This window comes from Schistosoma haematobium, chromosome 2 (assembly GCF_000699445.3).
Source record: "Schistosoma haematobium chromosome 2, whole genome shotgun sequence".
NCBI lineage: Eukaryota > Metazoa > Platyhelminthes > Trematoda > Strigeidida > Schistosomatidae > Schistosoma > Schistosoma haematobium.
Window position 1 is genome coordinate 22,735,440 of NC_067197.1, and position 21,260 is coordinate 22,756,699.

Below are 21,260 nucleotides of genomic sequence, written 5' to 3' on the forward strand. Positions count from 1 at the left end.
AAATGAAGCATTTGATGTATGGTTCTCAGATTTTACGAAAACATTCTGTAATTTTGTATGAACTAATAAATCTGTCGTTTCCACTTCTCGTTCATTACAGGAATACCTATACCTTACTTTAGGCCTATATATGGCTTACGTTACGAGTCTACCTGAATCAGATGGCTATCAAAAACCAGGAACATTTGGATAGATATTTAGATCTAACAGGTGACTGCTCAGAAGTGAGCATCCATGAAACTTTGAAGAAACAGCTGTCCAGTACTTGGTTTTTAATGGCTGCTTAGTTAAGACCACTCAGTGAAGCTAACCCTAAAATTCAACAGATTTAATAAAACGTGTATACCGATATTAATTTATTTCACTATAAATACTTTTACTTAGAAATCTTCTACCTAACTAACCAAATAAAGCATAACTTAATGAGTTTAGAATTATTCGCAGTTGGAATTATTTCTAAACTAGCTATACCAATTGGTCACAAGATCTTGAAAGAAAGTTCTTTATTTCATCATAAAAACTTATATTACAGTTTTTCTGTAAATATTGTACTTTAAATTAATATATCTGAAATATTTGATTCAATCAATGTGTAGATTAAGTATATTGCCCCAGAGTGAAATACAACTTTTCACGACTGACCACTTCATTATGCATAGACCAACTACTTTTGTGGAGCTTCTGTCTCATTCTTTGACATCATTTACCTAACCCCGTCAAATAAATGGAGAGATTTATGCTTAGACCAACTGCTTATTATGGAAACTTTGGCCATTCACAACAATACACATACCTAATTCACTTGAATGATCATGTATTGCTCAGATTTCGTATATTCCTTCTTTTTTACATTTAATTTTTTAGTTATTAAAACTTTAGAAAAATTTCAAACCACAACTCATGAAATTCTAACGAGCATTCCATTGTTCGTAGATATGCAATTTGTCATATGTATATATTTCTTTCTTGAGGACGTTTGTTAGCAAGGTTCTTTTCTAAGGGATGTGACTACTAATTCTATACTCAGCCATCTTCTTTTATACGACCTTAGGACCAGAAGCAACCCTATATGGGTCCCAGATGGACACACATTGGAAAATCATCAAACTATATCAAAAGTAAGCCCTAACTTGAAATCCTTAAGGCTAAAACAAAAGGAGAGAAGGGAAGAACGCATTCCATCATGAAGTGAAGGTAGACATCAAGAGAATGAATAGTTACTTACGCCTGTGACTCCCAGTGGAGCATAGGCCGCCGACCAGCATTCTCAAACCCACTCTGTCCTGGGCCTTCTTTTCTAGTTCTATCCAATTATTGTTCATTCTTCTCATGTCTGTCTCCATTTCCCGGCGTAATGATTTCTTTAGTCTTCCTCCTCTCCTTTGGCCTTGAGGATTTCAAGTGAGGGCTTGCCTTGTGACGCAGTTGTGTCCTATCCACTTCCAGCGCTTCTTCCCGATTCCTTCCTCCGTTGGAATCCGATTTGTTCTCTCCGACAGCGTATGGCCAACGGATACGAAGTATTTTGACAACTGTTAATAAACTCTTGTATCTTCTGGATCATGGCTTTTGTAGTTCTCCAAGTACTTGAAAAGAACTAGAAATGAGAGGCCAGGACGGAGCATACTAGAGATTATCGGTTGACGGCCCATGCTCCACGAGGAGTAACAGATGTAAGTACTTTAAAACGTATATATTTTTAAACAATAAAAATCTATATGTAATACGGTTTATGATTCAGTGGATATGTTTAAATTTAAAACAATCTATTAGTTTCATGATTCTCTATTTTTGTATTATTGCATTACAGAAAAGTACAAATAACAAGAATTCACATAAAATACCATTACAATGTTTCTTGAAAATTTGCTTAAATATTTAAGAGAATTTACTTTCTCAAAATTAAATATTCATAAACTAACGATACCTATAAGATATTACTTGAATTCTTTGTAAATATTTTTTTCACACATTTGTATTACTACTTATAAGTAGTTGAACTTTACATTCATATAAAGTTGACAAAATCATATCACATTAATTTTTGATGTCATTGGAAAACATTATAGATCTGTGATTTAAAACACCGAAAGATGAATAGAATCAACATTGTTATTTTTTAGATAGAAAATAATGTAGAACATCAAAAGAGAAGTTTAATTTGTGCTTCATTGAACAGAAATGAAGTTAAAACGAAGGTAACATCTCTATCTACATACAGAAATATACATCATTGATTTACATATAATTTACTTGTAAATTATGAAATTTTGTAATAATTCACAAGTAATGAAGAAGTTCTAAAAATAAATACACTTGACAGCAAGTTGTTAACAAAACTAACAATTGGCAACAATTGACAATTTCGTTTCTAAGAATCAACTAATAACCATATGGAGACATTTTATTCATGGTAATAATAGTTGAGACTCATTGAAATGCATGGTGGGTTCCTAAAAAAAACAAAACGAAGCATCTGACAAAACATTATATATAAATGCTTTCTATTCTTTAAATATGTGGTGAAGATGTTCGAGCTGATGAAAAAGAAATCTTAGGAATACCTTCGACAATTTCATGCTGTAATTTGTTATGATTATTATTTATATTATAAATATTGTTATTGGTAATTGTACGAGGAGAATTTGTATACTTCATTTGATCACTAGGACTAGATAATCCATGATTTGCCAAATTATTTGGCATTTTTGACAAAGAAGAATCAAATTGTCTTGGATGAATAGGTGATTTGGTTGAACGAGACAAGAGAGAATTGGAATTAGATTGTTTGCAACTTGATGATAGCTGTTTTGGACGTGCAGCAACGATTCGTGCACGGATTCGAGCTTGTTCACGAAGCAGTTCACTTTGTTCTAATTCAAGTCTAAGAGAGTGAGAAATAGGAATATAAAAGAAATTATCAGTGACTGACAATGAGATAAAAACAATTTTATTTTACTGTTATATAGAACAATAAAGACGACATTAAGTCAGTTGATTTTCATAAACATATTTGCTAGTATTAACTAGTTATGAGGAAGTATTTCGGAATTATGCTGTTTATAACATTCATCTTCACTTCCAAACTGATTTCACTTTTACCACATCTTTTATCATTCTATAATAAGTTCGATGGAGTGATTCAAATAAAATAACCTCGTATCCGTCTATAGAACTTATGAGGAGAAAAATATATTGATCGCCGAAGTAATCTCACTTGAATTTCATCAGTATTTATGTTTGCCATAGTTTGTGATCATTTTGTAAGAGCTGTTGAAGGGATTGAGCGGAAAACGCACAAAATTAGTCAGTCAAAGCAAATCGTGAACAGATATATATATATATCACTTAGTAGTAGCCGAAATTATTTCAGCACATATTATTCAACCAGAAAAGACTAAAAGCAAAAGAAGACATAATGAACTCTGGTTAATTCTTCCTTAATCCAATTCCAATTCCTTTCTTTTCTGTGTTAACTACACTACTTACTAATATTCAGTAGCTCATGTTGTTTTCGATTATTTTTGAACACTCAGCATATTATGACCTTTTGTTCTAACATGTAATTTAAATATTAATATGGAATGGTATTACTTACTCCATTTTATTAGTGTACTTCCATTCCCTTAAGACTGTAGACAGTTCATTAGTATTTAGTTTGTGTTCATTGCACATTTATTTATTTGTAATAATCACTAAATGTAGTGTTCATTGTTGACATTTTTATTTGCTTCTGCCACTTTTAATTTTGAAATAGATAGGGGCTTTTAATTTGCCACATACTTTTGCAAATTATTTCGACACGGCCGCTGTAGTAAGCATTTTGTTTGCTACAATAGGCCAACGAGCATTTCGAACATTCACTTAGGTTGGTCTTACAACATCTTAGATGACTTTATGAGTTATTGGTTTAGGAATCACTGAAGCTTGAAGATGTAGCAGTATTACAAAAGCTGACTAGGTAAATGTAGAATAGATACTTTACCGCTTAAGAAGGCTAGAATTTTAGTAGAAAGAATTCTCGTTCTCTTAAAGAACTCTTTCAGTATTTTTCTGTTGATCTTACCTAATAGTTCGATTTGGGAGATGATAACTTTTGGGGTATTCGAAATATTCCACTATTGGAAAGTACGTCTAACTGAATAGATTATCCTCTTAGTCCCACCTATTTATCAATATCACTCGATGGTAATACTACGTACGTTTCTATCCATGAAAGTGAATATAAATTTCATTTGAGTGCTAGGTCAGTCAGTAAAAGTATAAGATAAGGGGCCAAAATGGCGGAAAACACCGAATAAATAAATTGGCTTATAGGACGTCACAATATACCATTACTTGTGTCGATGGATTTGAGTAAATATGGACCTGAATTCGAACGAGGTCACTTGGTAATCAGAAGGTTAACAGAAATGGACCTTATACACGTCCTAAATAAATAGTATATTTGTAATATCCCAATGAGTAGAAAAATTAGATTTTCTGACGTTTCATGGCTTAGTGTAAGTCACTTCTTCAGAGAAATGTTTGCAGAGTTAGGAAACAAGTAAATAAAAATAAAAATATTAGAAATAACAGCACAAAGGCTGATCATAGTCAAATTCTTCTTCCATAGTATATGTGTTTGGTCACTTGTGAAGGTGTTCTACACACCTTATGATGATATCTCATAGAACGATAGAGTTTTATAGACAAATAATTCAGAAAACCACTGAAATCTAGCTTGTGATCTACATGAATTTACTATTATTCATATGCATCTGAATATTATAAATTTTCTACTCAATTTTTAATTTGTTCTCAAGATTATTTTCAGATTCATCAGGATAATGTGTGTCATTTTAATTAGATCGACTTGAAGATACTATGTTGTTGCAGTTGTTGAGATTTATATGTTTACTGGAATACACAATCTCGATAGATTCTATGACTGAAGCTTTTACTGTTGAATTCTATCAACTGATTTGTTAAGATTTGTTTGTTGGAATAAACTAATTATATTCGTTTTTATAAAAATTGTACAGCATATATCTCACTGACAAAATTTATTGTTTAGTAAAAATAAAGTAAACTAACAACCTATCGACAATATATACCAATTATTCTACACAAACAAGGACCGATAACCTTCAAAACTCACTGAAAATATCACATCTTCAGATTATGAAGTAAGATTAACTGGTCAACATTTTAAACTCCAAACAATTGTTAATAAGCTATAACAAAAGTCCAATAATCTTTAAATGGATTATCAGATACCAACTCAGTGGTAAATATCTTTTTTGATGTAAGACTGGAAGCTTCTACTGATGTTAGTTTATAACGAAAATAGTCCCTTCATCAAGTCTAACAAATATACACTAAAACATTCTGATAAAATATATATTTAATAACGAATAGTAGTAGCAGTGGTATGGTTTGATAGATGGATAATAAATAAGCTATATAAACTAACCTTGCCATAGCATCATCTAATTCTTTAAATGTAGCAGTTACAGTTTGTAAAACATTAGCATCATTGTTATTGTTACTATTATTTGTTGGATTCTGTAAGCAGTTAACACCAGTAGTATTAGTACTAATCGGAACTGCTTGCTTACGTGAATATAACTGTTTATCACTATAGGATTTCAATTCATTTCCCTGTAAATTTGTACAGTAATCAGAATGAATATTTAATTTTGGTACTTTTAAATGGATGGATTGATTATTATTACCATTAGTGGTAGTATTGATTTTATTATTATTGATAAGTTGGTCTAATAATTGACGAAGTTGATAAATTTCAGTTTCTTGTTTACTCAATCGATCAGCTGCTCGTAAAGCATCTTGACGTGATAACAATAACTCATAACGTAGGCGAGCTACTTCACTGAATAATTCTTTCGGTTGTTTATTAATATTACTATTCTTGTCGGCAGAAGTATCAGCGGCATTAGTAGTATTATTTGTATTATTGGCTAATGAATAATTAGAACTATCTTCTCCCATTTGAATCATATTATATGAAGTGGTGTCTGATTGGCTAAGCAGTTCTTCTGTCGAGACTGATGATAAAATATTTTTACTGTAAGTGTATGTATTGTTCTTTGAATAATTATTTGATAAATTACTTGGAAAATGATGATGACGATAATTTTGTGGCAAGTTCGATGGAACAGTATTCGTTGATGTACCGAAAAAGAATTGATCGTTATCCACATCCCTATCAAATATATTTTCACGACTCTGTAAGTGAAAAAAACAAAGGTTAGTAATCAGGTAGGTTAGTTGATAATCATTGGGAACTTTGTTTTTCTCTTCAATTATTTATCGACAATAATTATGAATTAAACGTTAGTATTCAATGAGATAGTTGACAGTTGAAGAAAAGTAAATGAACAGAAAATGATTATCTTATTAGTAGAATTGAGAAAGATGATCGTGTTATTCGACTGAAATCAATTACGAAACCAAAATTTGAGTGAGTAATTAAACAATTAATTTAAAGTAAATAGTTTATAGCATTGAATGTGTGCAAGTAATAAAGTCAGATGTGTATTATGGTCACATTACATAATAAATACTAAACTTTAGTTTGATAGTTTTTATTATTTTTCAAGTCTTGTTACTTTTGAGCAGAAAAGTTTACTTGTGAACAGTATATAGTAACGCCGCGGTTAATTACAACGACACCATCCAGTTCAGACAACACCACACCTTCAGAATCCTCAGCAGGAACTAAAAAATTTTTTGCTGTTTAAATTTAGTCAACTATCTTTATTGAAAGAATATTTTCGCTAATGACATGAAGATTTTATCATACTCAGTTATTATTTTAGCAGTATAAATTTAGATGTCATTGTTATTACCTACCGAGATATGAATTAGGATGCGTCTTAGATACCAATTCGTTTAGTCGACACCAAATAAATGAATAGTTAGCTTTTGAAGCCTATGTTTTAAGAATAAGTAGGTATGACTCTATATGAAGTGTGCTCAAAAAGATAACATATTCATTTCTACTAGTGATAATGGCCTTACCTTATTAACTTCATGTATAAACTGAAATACAGTAGTATCTGGATTTAAATAAGAATAGCAATATCTTTGTAAACCATAATTTTAAGACATTTTACACTAAGTGATTAACAAATACATTCTAAACCAAACTGAATATCTAAACATACAGCTGTACAAGCGTTTATTATTTAGTTGATTTTGTGGCTTTACCTATCTTCGTTAATTTGTTTTAATTATTTTGATATAAAAGCTCGGAGCGGAATATTAATTGAGATGTTGGTACTACATCATCTCAGTCATTGAGATTTTTACCACTAAAATGTGAGTCAAGTTCTTAGCTCAAAGGGGATATCAGTATCCAAAAGTTTGCAAATAGGTCATGCTGACTAACACAAAACCTAGGTTTGATGTTTCCTAACGTCTATCTCTAACCAATTTACATCAAAACATAGTGCACATAATGTCGAGTCACTCAAACTAATGACTGTATTGCAACTGCATAATCATTAAGGGCTAGTCATACATTATATATAAGTCACAATTCCTTACTGACTAGTCAGCGTTATTGAAATATTATTTTGATGCACGATGCAAGACATTGTTAAAAGTGCTGGTTCCGATTTTGACGAAAATCCATATTCGAATTTAGGATCTGTTCTCGGAATAAAATCATTTTGTCTTTAATATACAATTTTATTTACTTTAAAGTTTACTCATCGTGTTTAAATATTATCTATCAACCTAGATATTATATCTAATTACATTGTATTTGTAGATCAGCTTATCTGATAACAAACCTGTTCGAATATTTAACATAATATTCACAATTTAAAGTTTATCATTGACTAATGATCTTAATTTATTTTCATTATTTAATAAAAAATCAATGTCCACTGGTCGGATACCATCATCAACAACATACTGTGAGAGAGAACAAACCAACTTCCTGCTGAAGAGGAAATTAGGAAAAGATGTTGAAAGTGGATAGGACATACATTACTATATACATACATTACTTATATTCCTTAAAATCTACAATACATGATTTCCTTAAGATTTTATAGATATTGAGTCTTTGAATTGTAAGACTAAATTATCACGTTGTGCTCTTGAAATATAAACAAATAAAATGATATGTGTTTTATTGTTATACAAGATCGAATCAGTAATGACTGTACTGATAAAGACATAGAGTAGTAAGAACTTTTGATTGATGGAACTGCATCAATAGTATGTACTTTCAAGTGGTAAAAGTGGATACTTCTGAGAATGCTTAAACCATTGTCATTATTTCTTATACACATTCATAATAGATACTGTACGTAAAAACCAAAGTTAAGTAAAACATTTTACTTCACAGCTTCTAGAAAACATTGTTGAGTGAATTAGCAAATTAACCACATTATTAATAAGATGTATGAAAGTAAGCAGTTAATGTAGGAATCAAGTATATTAAAAACAGTATTGACCTCATTTGCATTGTTGTATTTTTATAGTGTCAATATAAACATCACACAGTAAAACAAGTGAAATATAGAGCCATAAAACGATACACAAAGGATTCGAATACTCTCCAGACGTATTAACGAATTCTTGCATATTTTTCAAAAATTCTATGTATTATTTAAAACTATTTAACGATATTGTTCAATCCAATCCAATAATAAATAAAACAGCAATATGGGGAACTGAAATTCAAAATTGATTCACCGAATATCCATCATAATGAAACGAATCACAAAAGGAAGATATAATAAAGTTTACTTGGTTTAAAGATTATGTCTTTCAGTGCAATAGATGTAATTAAAACGATTGTAAAACTGGGTAATTATATTCTTTCATAATTTATTGCAAAAAATTTTCACTTTATCGCAATCAGCAGTTTTCTATCAATTAACGAACAAGCTGATTATATGTATTTCAGTTCATTCATTATATTTCAACAGTATATATGTTTAAAAATATAATTTTAGGCAGTGCTGGTAGTCTAGGTGAAGGTATCCTCTAAATGCAACCAGCCGTTTCCTAGAACCTATTGGTTACTTTTGACTGTATTCAGTGGGTTCAAACAATGAGGCACGCGATAAACTACTAGAAAACTTATTTTGTTTGGTTGAAATATATATTTCATTGGTTTAGTCTTTATTTCTAACACTAAAATATTCAGACATGTATTAGAAAATTGGAAAGGATTAGACAAAAAAAAACATATTAAGTAGTAGAGTTAAAATACAAAGAAGATACTACAATTTACTAGATTAATGAAATGTTGTTGAGAAAATACGGACAAAAGAAGTCAAAACATTGTTATTCGTATGATGGATTTTTGTCAATAATTTTATTTTTGTGAAGGCATCAATCAAATAAAAAGTTCATTTCACGAGTCGATCTAAGCTTAAAAAACATTGGGAACCTGGAAGCACTGTATGGCCGTTCCATCCTAGTATGGGACTACTCGGCAGTGCGCATCCACGATTCCGCACGCAGGACTCGGATACAGGACCTTCGGTCCCGTATGTGGACGCACAACCCCTAGATCACTGAACAGGCATCCAACTGTATGCATGTATATCCGAGTATGTATTTAAGTGATAGAGGTTTGAAACTCAGGTGAATACTTTTGAAGATGTTTTATTCTCTGAGCTAGGTCTAAGTGCCGAGCTTTCACTGTTATTTTTGACAATATCTTTAGCGCTTGCTTCATTTAGAAGTGAAGTTTTCAATTATTCCATAAGTGTTATGTCGATTTGTTCCGAAGGCCTTCTGTGTGATTAGCTGTGTTTGTGTATTTTTTTGTCCTTGTGTTTTTCTGCATTTACTCTGATTGTCATTGTTGGTTAGTACCTGACCTTATGACTGACAATTTAACTAACATCTTTAAAAAGTTTACCACCAACAGTGTTGTTACTTCTACTGCTCTCGGATTTGCCACAGGAATTTTATCTAGTTGTACTAATGGGGTGTTACAATTTGAACTTATGTACACACTTACCAGGTTCCACATTACGACTGACTAGCTGACTAAATTCATGAAGCAAGGTACAAGTTTCCACACTTCATATTATGTCATACTTTATGCAAAATTCATTAATATTAACTAGTTGCCATATGAGATAAAAAATTGAGCTAGATTCTGCATATTGCAATAAATGAATATTGAGTAATTTAACTGCATAGGGACCTAGTCATATTTACAAAAGTAACAAATATTTGCTTTATATACGAAAATATATAACTTACGTTACTGTTTGATCGAAATTGTCTTTGAACTTTAGATATTTTTGTTGAATCACTAGATGAACACATAATACTTGGTTTAGTTAATATCACATTTGCTGTTGTAACTTGTCTCGGAAATAATCTTGGTGAAATACTATTAATATTATTATTATTATTGTTGTGCAGAGAATTTGTACTTGAATTATTTTCAGTTTCATTTGTTGGAACAATTTCAGAGGATGTCAGTCTATTATTTGTTAATGACATAGATTTGTATGAATTTGATTTTATGATTGATTGATCACTAACATTCAGTAGATTCATTTTATCTGACTGACGTTTAGTGACGTCCAATGTATCACTGTGTAGTGTCTAAAAAATTGGTTTAATCAAAAACAAAATTTAGAATCATCATAAAAGTGAAAACATTTTTTTAGTGGTTGCAATAATATCGGATAATGTTTACATTCAGTTTTTATTTTCAAAAGCACTAGATTCATCTAATCGCCAAGCTATAAATATACTAGCCTTTTAATCAAATAATTATAGAAAGAACTAAGATGTGAACGTGCCTTACATAACGGTTAGTTGATTGTAGTTCATTTAGGCATTAAATAGGAGGACCTAGTAAGAATATTTACATCAGATCAAATTGTCACAGTTGACCCATTTATTACAACTAAAGATGATAAGTAAATATGACAAAATGAAAACAATAATAATATTAGTAGTAGTAGTGATCTAAGGAAAGAAAATATGGTTCGAAAAAAAACGTGTAAAACTGTGAAAGAAAATTTTAGACTTCATCACACTTATGTTTTATATTATTTTAAATTACCTCAGAGGACTTATAAGTAACCGCTTGTTTTTGGGGTTGACATTATTCATTTCGTAAAAATGTTGATTATAAATTTTGATTTTTGTTATTAGTATCAAAACGTTTAGTTAGTCATCGAAAAAGTGACAAAGTTAACTGATTATTTTGTCATTTAAGAGAGCAGGCAAAATACCTGGGAAGTAAAAATTTTAGAAAAAAAAAGATACGTTAGATATTCTTTGAAAATCGAACATAATTATCCTGAATGTTTGAACATAACCAAATAGTTTTATTGTTACCTTAGTTTAATAAATTGACCTTGTATCTGTTCTGGTACAACACTCAGTGAAAAAAGACATCAAGACTTTTACTGACTCGTCAATGTATGATTTTGTGGAGATCACTGAATGTTATCGATATCACAGAAAGGCCTAAGGTAGACAAACGAACGGTAACCATAAAGCATTCAATAGCTGTTCTGTCCCAATATTAGGTCCCTCGGACATATGCATCGATGATCTTACTGGTGATCGGTCTCATACTGTGTATCTTGTGAACGCTCAATCTTCACATGATTGTATACATATTCAACTGATCTGTTTGCACATATAAGTTTAGATGAAAATAATCCATGGTCTTTCATAATGGTGCACATGTATTCAAACTGAATAATCAAATAATCAATTATTCAGAAATTTTCTGGAAATACACAGGTTCTCGTAAGTTACTTACAACATGTAAAATTTAAGAATTAAAAGGTACATTGTGGATCAAAAAATATTAACATAAATGAATTTTATTGGAATTAGTTACACATCAAGAAATCATGGCAAATATGTGAATACATATGAGACAAAGTAAAAATATACTTAATAACGCTGTTAAAAACGTAAGTGGCTATACATAAGTGTTTATGCAATTAGCAAATGCTTTTATTCATTTACAATCCCATTTGTAATTTTAATTATAAAGTATTACTATCTGCAAAGAGCTGACAAAAATCTAACAGAATAAAGTGAATTTATATTTTGTGTTTGAATATTTGTCATATGATCTGATGTTTTTTTATCCCTTCAATTTTAATTTAATACTAGGACGAGACGACTGTCCAGTGCTTCCAGGTTTTCCATGGTGGTCTAGCATCAATTGGCTCATGAATTCAACTATTAAATTACTTGTTGATTGAAATCATGAATTGAATGATGTTAGACCACCGTTAGAGTTCTAGTGAGAAGCCATGACCAGTGGAGCTAATCCGTGTCAGGTAGAGACAGGTATCTATCTCATTACAATGAGAGATGGTCGTAAAATTTCGTGGATTGGTCGACGTTAGACATTAACACAATTGGATACCGGCTCAGTGATCCAGTAGTCTAAGCATTCGCGCGCGAGATTGAAGGCCCTGGGTTCGAATCTCGCGAGCGGAATTGTGGGTGCACACTGCTGAGGAGCCCCACAATGGGATGAAACGGCCGTCCAGTGCTTCTAGGTTTCCAACATTGGTCTAACATCAATCGGTTCATGATCTCAATCAAAAACTTATTAATCTCCACAACCTCGACATTGATTATTAAATTACTATAATATGCAAAAAAAAACCGTCCTCTGATTTTAATTTATCTATTTGAACATTAAATCCCAAACAAATTTTTTGATTGATATCTCCATTTGATCTCAATATCACTTGTTGCACTAATGTGAGTTATGCTAGTTCCAACTAATGCATATAGTTGCTAGGTCCAGTTTTATTTGAATATATATATACAATCAACTAACTGATTGATATAGGAATTTGATAAACTGATCCAACGATTTGATAATCTTTTCTGTTTAATCTTATTTATACTATTATTAAGTAAAAGTTTCTCAGGACTGACGAAATTGGTATAAATGTAAACATTTTTGAAAGACCTTTGCTTTTTGATGAAGGCTGCCATTGTTATTATTATTATTATTATTATTATTATTACATCACTTCAAATCGTTTTTTATGTCCTGCGGTAAGTTGACTTTTGTATTTTTACCAAATTTCACAATCTTTTATTCTATGGATTATGAAATAATAATAAACTTGAAACTATTATCATTTGAAATAGATTATTTGAGGTCAATGAATTGACGTGGTGTTGATGTTGTGAAAAACACAAAAAAAACATTGAAAATAAAATAGTATAATCCGACCAATATAATTAGGAATAATTAAAATGCCTTTTGAAAATTAATGTATTTGAAACCAAGAAATATGATCAAATAGAAAGATATTCTCCTAAAGGTACACTTTTATCGAGATCTGTCAGCTGATTTTTTTTATTAATCAATAAACAATTTGACATATCAAAATGGGGATTTGTGGAGATTGTAGTAATTCTAATAGTCGAATTCATGAGTCGAACTAAGCTAGATAACGATTGAAAACCTGGAATCACTAGATGACTATCTCGTCGTAGTATCGGTTTCCTCAGCAGTGTTCATCCATAGTCTCAAACCAAAAGAACTCGAACCCAAGACCTTCGGTCTCGAGCACGAACGCTTATCCTTTAGACCACTGAGCCTAAATCGAACGGTGTTAATGTCTAACTTTATTCGGTCCATGATCTTGCGCAACCTCTCACCCATTGTCTGAGGTGGACAACTGTCTCATAATCTACACGGATTGGAATGCACCAGTCATGGCTTCTCACTAGAACCGATTTAATCTGTAAGATAACATCTTGACTAAAAGAAATGCTGACTTGCAAATCAGTCGCCGAAAAGTAAGATATTGAATAATTTTCGGTTTTGTAAGTTTCTTATCTTTATTATGGCTGTGCTATATTGTGTATATTTAGAATAACATAAAAATTCATTGACTTCAGAAATGGCTTATTATTTGAGATTGTTAACCGTGCTTTTGATAGAAAGTCCACTGTCATATAGAATTAGACGTACTGATATCAAATAGTGAAGTGAATGAATATAATATCTCTCCAACATATATTACCATCTGTTATGAACATCATAAACTGGCATCAATTATCTGGAAATCTTTTTCGTTTAAACATCATTTGTATTACATAGTAAGCCATAGGATTACTAATTGGTTTTGAATGACTAATTTGTAAACATACATATGTAAATAAATCGGAAGTTATCGGCTCAGTGATTTTAAGGTTAAGGGTTCGTAAGCGAGACATAAACGTTCTGTGTTCGATACACAGTAAAGTCGTGGCTGCACACTGTAGAGAATTCACTAACATGGACGAAAGAGCTGCTCACAATTTAATGGTTATCTGAATAAGATTAGTCAGTGATTTAAACAATAAAAATCAATACCAACCATAACACCTTATAACAATCTACAGTTCTGGGAAATCAGAGAAACATATTAACAACTTTGAGTGCTTCTCATCAATGGTTCTCCATCATAGTTGTCATAATCGATTCATACATATGCCTCTTCATATCAAACATCACAAACAAAATTCTGAAAAGAAAACGCCGATTGGTAATAATTATCATCAAAATATTTCCTTAATCAATCTGACATTTCTGAGAAAGATAACCACTACTATAACCAATGCTGCTGTTTTGAAATACCATACAATTTTCAATCGAACTATATAACATGAAAAGGTTACGAAAATCAATAATCCATCTGACTAAACGAACAATATTTTCTTAGTATGAAAAAAAGGTAACGAAATTAAATGTTACAATGTAGACAGAAAACAAATTAACTAGTATCCAGTAAGGATCAAATGATTATAGAAGTGAGATAGAATGATATAACCTCAATATCGGTACTACTAACAGTCAATAGAAGTAAACGTGAATTTATAGAAAGTTGACTATTTAATATGTCAAATAAAATTTTATGCAATTCTAAAAATACTGAAACAAGGAACACTACTAAAATGTCCAAACTCAGAAAACAGAATCATATAAACGATTACCCACTGATCAATCTTCACTTATAAATTTAAACATTGAAATGAATTAAATACGTATACGAATTTTAGCATTTATCCTCCATGTTAATGAAGTCTAACAAGATTATACAAATTACACTATTCATAACAAGAATGTACATATTTATACATAACTCAAATGAAGCTAATCGACAATTAAGTATAGTAGTATTTGCGCTACTATACTTATTGCAGCTAGAAATAAATAGTATTGGTAGTTTTATAACTTGTGATCTTGTGCCCTATTAATCTATAATGTAGTGATACCGCCAATTCGAGGACAGTGATTTATCGATCGGACCAATAACGCATAAACCTGTATGGGCAATCTTCCTGCTTACCCCGGCCTGCTAATTCCAGGACACCAATCTCAGCCTGTGCGATATGAATCATGTATTTGAAACATACTGGGTTTATGTACAAACCAAACAGACCACATCGTACAATAAAATAGAAAACAACATTTTAACAAGATCTAGCCAAAAGTGGCTGTGAATGTGGGAGACTGAAATTAATAGACTGAGCAGAACTCAAGGACGGTAAATCGTATAATAATAGTTTATAGGTAAAAATAAAGCTTATAATAAGAACATGAATATGCATAGTTTAGCTACTTAACAACTATACAATATCAGAATGGGTTTTGTGGAGATTTTTAGAAATTTCACTGGTTGAGTGGTTGACTGATAGGTCCTGGGTTCGAATCTCGCGGGGGGGGCGGGATCGTGGATGAGCACTGCTGAGGAGTCCCATACTAGGACTAAACGGCCGTCCAGTGCTTCCAGGTTTTCCATAGTGGTCTAGCTTCAATTGACTCATGATTTCAACCAGCGAAATTATACAATAAAAATATATGTATCGTATTGGTCCATAAATAGTTCTCAAGAGTTACCATTCGAAATTCTTGTCGGGATATAACAGGTAATCATCATAAAACTATCATCATTCAGATATTTAGATTACTTGAATTTAATTGTGTAATAATAGAAATAAATTTTATTTATTGAACCAAAATTAGAAGTGTACATTCATGGACCAAGTTTTATTTTGTTAGTTATCGCTAGAAAATGATACAGAAATGTAATAACTACGGGGGGATGCATTTTGAAATTAATTTCAATGGAAGATTTTAACATATTAAAAATGTATATTTACATATTTATCATACATCATTCATTTATAGAATTAATCACATATAATTTCAGATTATAGAATTATAACTAAACATTATCTTAACATTAGTTACTATTTAAATTTGGTGACACGTTTTTTTCCAAAATAATGATCATAAGTATTCTTAGCTACATATCAGTTATATTATCAAATGTTCAAAATATCCGAAACCTAGTAATGGTCAAGTTAATAGTAATAAAATTTTATTATAACATTCATTATGTGTCATTAAAGCATTACGACGACCAGTGTAGCAGCAGCCCCAACAGCAGTAGGTCTCAATATACACAAAAAGGAAAGCAAGATTCTCCGATACAACACAGCATGCACCAACCCAATCACAGTTGACGAAGATTTGGAAGATGTATAAACTTTTACATATCTGAGCAGCATCGTTAATGAACACGGTGGATCTGATGCAGATACGAAAGAGCGGATCGGTAAAGCAAGAGCAGTATATTTACAACTGAAGAACATCTGGAACTCAAAACAACTGTCAACCAACACCAAGGTCAGGATTTTCAATACAAATGTCAAGACAGTTCTACTGTATGGGGCAGAAACTCGGAGAACTACGAAAGCCATCATCCAGAAGATACAGGTGTTTATTAACAGTTGTCTACGCAAAATACTTCGGATCAGTTGGCCAGACACTATTAGCAACAACCTACTATGGGAGAGAACAAACCAGATCCCAGCGGTGGAAGAAGTCAGGAAGAAGCGTTGGAAGTGGATAGGACACACATTGAGGGAAGCACCCAACTGCGTCACAAGACAAGCCCTCACATGGAATCCTCAAGGCCAAAGGAGAAGAGGAAGACCAAACAACACATTACGCCGAGAAATGGAGACAGACGTGAAAAAAATTAAAAAAAATTGGATAGAACAAGAAAGGAAGGCCCAGGACAGAGTGTGTTGGAGAATGCTGGTCAGCGGCCTATGCTCCATTAAGAGTAACAAGCGTAAGTAAGTAAATAAGTATTAAACCGTTACACTTTTGCATGGAACAGTAACACGACAATATCATGAGCTTCATTGAAATCATGAAACGATCACAATTGAAAACTTTAAAGAACTAGACGGTTGCTTCATTCTATTGTACAATTCCTCAGCAGTGTGCATCCACGACCTCGCAATAAAAGATCGAACCCACAACTTTCGGTTTCGCAATGACAGTATCATGGTTACTATACAAAATCGATCTAATATTATCATGCTGTCATAAGAAATTATTAAACATTTTGTTTAAAATTTCTCAGATGCATTGTATAACTAAAGATATCTCTTTTTTAAGCTTCTTATACTATACTTTTAATGTATTTATTACCACTTTAGTTATATTCTGTATGTTTGTATTAATATCCCAAACAAAAGCAAAGAATAATGTTTAATTAATGAACTATTTCCAGACATCAACCAGAATGTTGTATAATGAACAAAATAAAATGATCATTTTTTTTGAAAATGCTAATTCCTGATATCTAATCCAATGAGTGTGGACGATAATAAACTATCCAACATCATATCAGCACATATAAATTAATCGATGACATGTGTAATGCCAAATTCAAACAAAATAACTTTTCTGTTGATAAGTGGTTTAGATTAGTTCTCTATAGACAAATTCCAAGATCTTCCTCCCTATTCACTATGTGAATATGCTTTAAACTTTTCGATTTTTGAAAATCAGATAAAATTCTCTATAAAAAACTAAATCCTAATTAAACGCCTCATATTAAATTCATACTGTTAATTTAATAACATAAAATTAACTAATCGGCATAAATTTCAATCAATGTTCAGTACATATTACGTAGTCAGCCTTAGATGCTCAATCAGAATTATAAACTGTAGTTCAGTTTAAGATTAATGAAAGTTTGTTATATGTTTTCTTCAATAGAGTTCATTCATTTGATGAAGAATTAAACTTACGTGATCATAATTATTCAATGTTGACTGATTGAAATTACTTAACTGACTCTTAGACGATATTTTTGTCAATGATGATGATGACGATCGAGAAGATGAGGATGAAAATGGTACAGTATCATAGATATGTTCATTATCTAAATCATTTAATTTGTCTAAACTGATTGATTTCTGTTCATATTTCTTCTGATTCTCTGAATAGTTACACTTTTCCAGTTCCATAATTTTAGTAACTGATAATGACGATTGATGTTGAAAAGACTGAAACAAATGGTAAATTCATCAGTTAAACAGTTTGATATAATCGGTAATTATTTACACCACACTTTGAGTCTACACTTGAGAGTAATTCAAAATTATGTATTAATCGACCGACAGATATTTATTTCTACTTTGGGATCCATCAGCGGTATGCAAACGCGACTTACATATTAAATTGAGAGACACCTATCCGACAATTAAATTCAAATTTACATTTTCATAAAGTATCAAGGAATAGATTAAATGAAAACATAAATTCTCGTTTTCAGACTTAGTCAACACCGGAATAGATATTTCAGTAAGCTGTACTTGGTCATTTTAGTCCACATTAACAAGAGTTTATATATTTATAACAATTAAACAGCTTGAATATTCAAGTGTCAGTTGTACAGTTTCAATATTCGATTAAAGGGTAGCTTTTCATGATGATGATGAATAGGTTATTAAATATTACTACACAAATACATGCAAACAAACTATAAGATATCAGCTTTCAGTTACGCATTTGAAATTTCATGCGAAAATCCAATTGCATCTATCTCTAATATGATTGTTTTGTCGTTATGGTATCATTTCATTTAAATATTTTTTTATATTTTCAGAATGGTATTCAAGTATTCCTATTTGAATTACTCTATTTAGTTACTAGGTTAGTGGATGTAAAAACCTACTAGAATATCATAAGTAGTACACTTGTTTGACATTCTTTTTTTCAAAAATATCTATCCATAAAACTGTAGTCATTCTTATAAGTTAAACCTCTAAATCACGTTCAAGTGATAACTGAACTTGTAGCAGTTAAATTCACGAGTCAATCTATGCTAGACCAACAGTGCTTCCAGGTTTTTAATGGTGATCTAGCTTAGATTGTCTCGGGAATTCAACTGTTACAATACTACGATCTTCACAAATCCTCATAATGGTAATAACTGGAATTTACAAATTCTCATTATCAACAGCATAATTTATCTTAAGTTGTTTCTTATAGGAGAAAAAACATCACTGTTTTTTTCTAATAACCAGGCTTATTATTACAGATATCTTTGTTTTGTAGTGTTATTCAGCGTAATGATAAGCTTCTCGTAGGTACTTATTGTGTACGTGTTTAGTCAACCACAAAATAAGAATTAAAACCCCTCGCTTTATATTAACTAGCAGCACGATAAGCAATAAACAAGCTGAATAATAATAGTAGTGGGAAATGAAAATGGAGAACATAGTTTTAAAAAAAGCGAATGAAATTATGGGATAATATTACATTTAGGAGTTCAGAGATAAGTTAAGGACGATCAAATCTGGGTCACTATGACCACCTTAGATCAACCTCATTAAAAACATCTTATCATAGATTATGATTATACCGTAAAATATATGTTAATGAATGGCAAAAATTCGGTCTGATTAGAGTGCTTAAGCTGTCTCAAGTACTCTATATGATAGATATGTAGTATCTTCCATGATGAAAGGTATTTAAAGATTCATTCATTCCACTTATATGGTGTTTATATATGCATTATCTATTTTTACTATGGCGTATATGCAATCACCATCGATGTCTTGTAAAATCGTTTGACTTAAACTTATGCCTACCCATTCATTTTAACTGTAACAGCCATGAAAATTTGAGAGAGACACAATTCAAAAAGAAAGAAAACGGAACTGAAGAAAGGAGATTTAAAAATGATAATTAATTCATGAACTACAGGAGGACATAGAATCAACATGACTGTGCCACCTAAACCAACGTTTAGTAATGTCACTTAAATTCTCTAACCAATGATGACATCATCTAGACACCAACATGGCTCTAACCACTAATCGATGACTTCAGAAATTACTGTCGTTTCTTGATTTAACCAGTTTTAACTTTCCTCCAACCTATTAAAGTAACGGTGAATTTAAACAAATAAATTTAAACATAACGCAGAAGTGATCAACCAAGATAAACTTTAAAATATGGTTTGATTTTGTCAACAATATAACACTTACATAGTCATTATTTTTATCTTTCATTTTATTCTTGTCGATTATTTCATCATCCAAACGATTAATATTAACAGCATCATTTATTCCATGATCACTTTCATCATTACTTATATATGGTTCATCATAATCATTTGGATTTGGTCTCGATATATCCGATGGTAGACCAGTTAATGATGTTGACTGTTTCAATTGTGGTATTAATAATCCATTTGAATTCTTATGATTATCCATTAATAACGGATTATGAAAACCTGGATTATAATGTAATGTGTAATATGGTGTAGTCATTTGTGAATTTGTATGATGAGCATAAATTGAATTTATTGATTGTTCACTGCTATGAACATCATTAATGTCAACATTATTTTTAATATTATTTGATGAAGAGATTAAAAAGTCGGACTGTTGACATCTATTAGTAGAAGTGGAATTTAAAAGATTATTTAAATTATTACTATTATAATGGTTACTGTTATGATTAGTATCATCATTATTTACAGAATATACACTTTTATCATAATTTAAACACCTTGTTAATGAACTACATTGTAATGCACGTGAAATATCATCTAGTATTTTTGGAAGTGTGCATAATTCATTTGGTAAACTGGCCATAACAGTAGAATTGAGAGTTTTCTAAAAAAAGACAAAACGGAGAAAGAAAGTTGGAAAGTAAATATTAATTTACAAAATGCTCTAATAAGAAGAATATTTCATTCAACAGTAAAAGTATTAAAAATTGCTCACATATGAAATTGACCTAATCAAACATTTGTGCCTTTTATTTTCACACAACACAACTAGTGTTACGAATAATTTTTTTCTTAATGAATCAATAATCTATGTAAATCAAAAACTGTACTTGTTTACTTCTGTTAAAAAAAACAACTTATCATGATGACAAAAGCAGAAACATCACTGCAGTT

At 31.1% G+C, this 21,260-nt stretch overlaps 1 protein-coding gene across 1 annotated transcript in view; it reads right to left on the reverse strand.

Annotated features, from left to right (window-relative positions):
• Positions 1 to 1,162: 1,162 nt before the first annotated feature.
• RASAL2_4 (Ras GTPase-activating protein nGAP) overlaps positions 1,163 to 21,260 on the reverse strand; it is a 68,614-nt gene continuing 48,516 nt past the window's right edge. The window contains exons 11-15 of the mRNA XM_051214648.1: positions 20,338 to 20,970; positions 18,091 to 18,348; positions 10,243 to 10,593; positions 5,456 to 6,228; positions 1,163 to 2,884 (exon numbers count right to left, since the gene is read on the reverse strand). Coding sequence (XP_051067828.1) covers positions 2,512 to 2,884; positions 5,456 to 6,228; positions 10,243 to 10,593; positions 18,091 to 18,348; positions 20,338 to 20,970 — 2,388 coding nt within the window. The 3' untranslated portion in view covers positions 1,163 to 2,511. The remainder of the gene's footprint in view (positions 2,885 to 5,455; positions 6,229 to 10,242; positions 10,594 to 18,090; positions 18,349 to 20,337; positions 20,971 to 21,260) is intronic.